Source organism: Dendrobates tinctorius, unplaced genomic scaffold, assembly GCF_039654945.1.
Source record: "Dendrobates tinctorius isolate UK_male_01 unplaced genomic scaffold, ASM3965494v1 ptg000098l, whole genome shotgun sequence".
Lineage (NCBI taxonomy): Eukaryota > Metazoa > Chordata > Amphibia > Anura > Dendrobatidae > Dendrobates > Dendrobates tinctorius.
In genome coordinates, this window is record NW_027361766.1 from 36,778,772 (window position 1) to 36,784,301 (window position 5,530).

At 38.2% G+C, this 5,530-nt stretch overlaps 1 protein-coding gene across 1 annotated transcript; it reads left to right on the forward strand.

Annotated features, from left to right (window-relative positions):
- Positions 1-4,311: 4,311 nt before the first annotated feature.
- LOC141099162 (olfactory receptor class A-like protein 1) lies at positions 4,312-5,274 on the forward strand. The gene has a single exon (XM_073587307.1). It carries the CDS (start codon positions 4,312-4,314, stop codon positions 5,272-5,274), a length of 963 nt encoding a protein of 320 aa, XP_073443408.1.
- The last annotated feature ends 256 nt before the right edge of the window (positions 5,275-5,530 follow it).

Consider the following 5,530-nt stretch of genomic DNA (forward strand, 5'->3'; position numbering starts at 1 on the left):
CAGCCCCAATGCGCGATTCGCCTATGCCTTCGTCAGGATCAATTGCACGCTGGGGCTGGCACCATATTCACTTCAGTCTTTTATCGTTAATTGAAGTTTTATTGTTTCATATTTTTTTCACTTTTAGTAATCACTATTTTTGTAGATTAAATGTGTCCCAATGGGATCTAAATTTTCTCTATCATTTTTCAGAACTGTTCGTGGAATGGTGTGTGCATCAACCCATTTTTTTCAATTTCTAATCCTTTCCATCATTCTATAGTTTGGTATGGTTGTTTTATTTATGACCTACTCATTGTTTGGCGTACGACCAATTACAGATTTTGCTTTTGACATCAATCAGAACCTTTTAGATCTTCATTTTACCCATTCTGTTTCATCCTCTTCCAAGGTTTTCTGAGATTTACTCTTACAGGGTGATATTAAAACATCTTAAATGAACTCCACCATTTATCACAACCCAATTTTGGGCAATACAATTCTTGCCGCTAACAGTTGTTAGTTCTACTTCTCAATTATTTGATGAGCAATGTCATGTCATTATCATCAGATAAAAACACCGGGGTTATTAACCCCTTTCTGACTGCTGATGGGATAGTACGTCAGCAGTTAGACTCCTCTGCTTTGAGGTGGGCTCCGGCGGTGAGCCCAACTCAAAGCTGCGACATGTCGGCTGTTATGAACAGCTGACAAGTGCCCGCAATAGGCGCAGGTGGAATCGCCATCTGCCTGCACCTATTAACTAGCTAAATCCCGCTGTCAAGTGCTGACAGTGGGCATTTAACTAGAGCTTCCTGCCGCCGGGCCAGAAGTGAGCTCATCGCCAACCCCCGTCACTTGATTGGGGGTCGATGACATGTTGCCTGGACAACCAGAGGTCTCATAGAGACCTCTATGGTTGTTGCAGGCAGATTGCTTTGAGGCCTGCCCAGGGGCCTGTGCTCAAAGTACTGCAGTAAATCTGCTACATATGGGCGATCTGCTCATCGCCCATATGTAGCAGAGCCGATCGGGTTGTGCATGCTTCAAGCCCCCTATGGAGGCTATTGAAGCATGCCAAAAGTAAAAAAAAGTTTAAAAATAAAAAAATAACAAAAACTAAAAGTTCAAATCACCCCCCTTTCTCTCCAATCAAAATAAAACTATAAAAAAAATCACACATTCACGTATTAGGTGTCGCCGTGTTCAGAATCGCCCGATCTATCAATAAAAAAGCATTAACCCGATCGCTAAATGGCGTAGTGAGACAAAAATTCAAAACGCCAGCATTACGTTTTTTTGGTCGCCGCAACATTGCATTAAAATGCGATAACGGGCGACCAAAAGATCGCATCTGCACATTAGTGGTATCATTAAAACCTTCACCTCAGCCTGCAAAAAATAAGCCCTCACTCAACCCCAAATCATGAAAAATGAAGACGCTACGGGTCTCGGAAAAATGCAATTTTTTTTTTTTTAGCAAACTTTGGAATTTTTTTTCACCACTTAAATAAAAGAGAACATAGACATGTTTGGTGTCTATGAACTCATAATGACCTGGAGAATCATAATGGCAGGTCAGTTTTTGCATTTATTGGACCTAGCAAAAAAGCCAGCCAAAAAACAATTTCACCTAACTTGGAATTTTTTTCCTGTTTTCGAGTACTCGATATGCTAAAATCAATGGTGTTGTTTAAAAGTACAACTCGTCCCGCAAAAAACAAGCCCTCACATGGCCATATTGACAGAAAAATAAGAAAGTTATGGCTCTGGGAAGGAGGGGAGCGAAAAACTAAAACAAAAAATCGAAAAAAGCTCTGGTCATGAAGGGGTTAAAGTCCTATTCTTCAGGGCGCTATGTAAAAAGTTGATGGACTGTCATGAAATTCATTACAAACACAATTAAGATATTCCTAAAAAAAACAAAACTTTGCAATTATTCTATCCCGGTGTTTCCCAAATATCTATGTATTTTATACTAAGAGCTTACTGTATGTTTCATAAGCTCTGGGTATCAAGATTTTTCAACCTGGTATAAAGTATGTTGCACAAAGGGGTCAATCTTCAGGTAATCTTCTTTCCTCTTGTTTGTTTTTCAGGATTTTTCCATCAACAAAACATGGTTAACACAACAAGGTTTCTTTAAATGTGCTGGAGCTAAACGTGATATGTACCTACTTGCTAAGGAGAGCAAATATTGGGTGCACCATTAGAAAGCTTAAATTAAATCATGTATTTCTGAACACATTCCCAATAACACCAAAAGTAAACTTAGTTCTGATGCAGTCAAGCACTTCACACAAACACACCAAGTCAATTTGGATTATTTCTGCTTCTTTGTAATAGAAAGGGTCAATAAATCCAATTGGGATTGTAACTGGAGAAAGTTACTATTAAACAGAGAAGTGCCGTGGATCTTGAAAACAAACACAAGATAACCTAGAGTCAAGAATTACCATAGTGACCTTATGTATTTTTATTAGTGTTTGTTAACTAAATTGTTTTTCTTTTATTACTATTTACATATTGTCATGTTCTTCACATGGGTGTAGTTTTTGATTTTAAAAGGAAGTATTTTTTTAATGCATGCATGTTACGATTAATACTGTTGAGATGTTGAAATGTGTCATTAATTTGCCACTGCCCTGTTTTTGTACATTTTATATGAATATTCAATAAAGTAAGTTACATTTTTTCAATAGTTTTTTGCCTATTGTTTGTCTCTGCACCTATTTCAGATAAAACCACTATCTCCGAGCAATCTATGTCCCGAGGCTGGCCAGCATCATGATGTTCTCAACAGAACTCTGCATACTGGCCAACACTAGTGCATAGAGTTTGTCATCATCCTGTTGTTGCTGGTTTGCTCCGACCCAAGGTCAGACTACGAAGCCACCAGTGAGACCTTATTGTGAGACTAGGCCTTCTTAGTCACGTGTGTTCGGAGAAGTGAATGCACATTGGTCGTGAGCATATAAAGTTCTGTTTACTGAGCTAGTAAACAGGCTTCTTTTGGCATTTAAAGATAAAGTAGCACTCCACACAAATTTGTCAAGGGAAGATACATCAACTACCTCCTTCTCAGGAGTGTAACTTTTAGTTCTCATTCTTTTCCCAGTGTACTCCCCATTAGAGTTGAGCGACTTTGGTAGGATCGGGTTTCATAAAACAAAATTTGTTTTAGATGAAACTGGTCCGACTCGGGCAAAAAAAGGTCGGAGTTTCATCCGAAACCACTATCTCCGAGCAAACTATGTCCCGAGGCTGGCCAGCATCATGATGTTCTCAACAGAACTCTGCATACTGGCCAACACTAGTGCATAGAGTTTGTCATCATCCTGTTGTTCCTGGCTTGCTCCGACCCAAGGTCAGACTACGAAGCCACCAGTGAGACCTTATTGTGAGACTAGGCCTTCTTAGCCACATGTGTTCGAAGAAGTGAATGCACATTGGTCGCGAGCATATAAAGTTCTGTTTACTGAGCTAGTAAGCAGGCTTCTTTTGCCATTTAAAGATAAAGTCGCACTCCACACAAATTTGTCAAGGGAAGATACATCAACTACCTCCTTCTCAGGAGTGTAACTTTTAGTTCTCATTCTTTTCCCAGTGTACTCCCCATTAGAGTTGAGCGACTTTGGTCGGATCGGGTTTCATAAAACAAAATTTGTTTTAGATGAAACTGGTCCGACTAGGGCAGAAAAAGTCGGAGTTTCATCCGAAACCCGACCCCAATGCAAGTCAATGGGGAATAAAAGTCGGCATTGAGTGGATGAATGTCATCCGCTCAATGCCGACTTTTATTTCCCATTGACTTGCATTGGGGTCAGGTTTCGAACGAAACTCCGACTTTTTTTTGCCCTAGTCGAACCAGTTTCATCTGAAACAAATTTTGTTTCATGAAACCCGATCCGACCAAAGTCGGTCAACTCTACTCCCCATAACATTCAGTTTCTCAAAACAATACATATGGGATAAGAAAATATTAGTCAAAATATGAATCACTATAGGAAAGTAGTTTATCTTAAAAAAAATACAAAACTCAAAAATATTAAACTTTCTACATTAATTTTGATCACAGTGGCAGAGCTGTCCCACGTCAGACATAGAAGTGATCGCAAAGCATTTGGTGGATGAATGAAGAGGATTTGGAAAGACATTTATCACGATTGCATTGTTAATAATAGTAATAATAACAATAATAGTAATAATAATAGCTCTGATTACTCTAAATGTCTATTAGTAAAAGCAACATGTTTATTGATAATAGACCCAAACATTTCAATCTTAATGTAACAGGCTAATGTAACAATTTTGTGTTATTTTTTCTCAGGAATGGAATTGGAACTGCGGTTAATTTTCAAAGCAATTGGTTTCTTCTCGTTAATTGCAATAGGAATTCCCAGTAATGTGATTATTTTGGCTGTTTTTACTCATATTAGAATCACAGAAAAGAAATTGTTGCCTTCAAATACTGTCCTCACTATGCTGGCTTTGGTCAACTTGCTTGTAATTTTTTCGAAAGGCTTTCCACAGGCTGTCCACTCTATAGGTATCAGAAACATTTTAAATGACATTGAATGCAAATTTATTTCTTTCACATATAGAATCTGTAGGGGGATGACTATTTGTGTTACCTGCTTGTTAAGTTGCAATCAGTGCATTATACTAGCTCCCCCTACAAAAAAGTGGCTTTACTTAAAACAAAAGGTGTCAAGTAATATAGAATGGATTATGGTACTGTTGTGGTGCATCAATGGTGCAATTTACCCATCCTGTTTTCTCCATGTGCGAGCTATTGCCAATTATACCACTTCTAAATACACCCTTCATCTGGAATTTTGCAATCACGATTTTATGACTTTTGGTACATACGTTGCTAATGGCATAGCTATTGCTCTTCGTGATTTCTTTTTTGTTGGCACTATGACATTAGCCAGTTGTTACATTGTGTTCATGCTTCATCGGCATGGGAAGCAAGTTCAAGGGATAAGAAGTTCGGACAAAAACAATGGGAAGACTATGGAATACAAGGCTTCTCGTGCCGTAGTGCTACTGGTCACCATTTATGTTGTACTTTTTGGAATAGACAGTTGTATTTGGATTTACACCTTAACAGTATCAAGAGTCTCTCCGGTAATTTCAGATGCTCGAGTTTTTTTTGGCACATTATATGCTGCTCTCAGTCCAATTGTTATTCTAAAAACTAACAAAAAATTAAAAACAGTCTTGCTGTGTAGTACAAAGACAGGACTTTTACAGTCTTCAGATTCAAGCATGAATGATACAGCAGAATAAGCTATAGATGTGAATTGTACTTTTAACTGGACAATTAGGTTTCTTGGTTAATACAATGACAAGATCAATGCCTTGCAAGCCTGGCTGAGACAAAGCAAACCTCGAGACAAATATTGGCCTGTTTTGCCAAATGAGTAGAAACATATTTCTTCATGATCCCCAACAGTCAGTCAGGAAACATTACATAGTTAATATACCATCCTTCATCACTAGAATAATTCCCATTAATTGTGAGATTTATCTAGCACTGTTATAT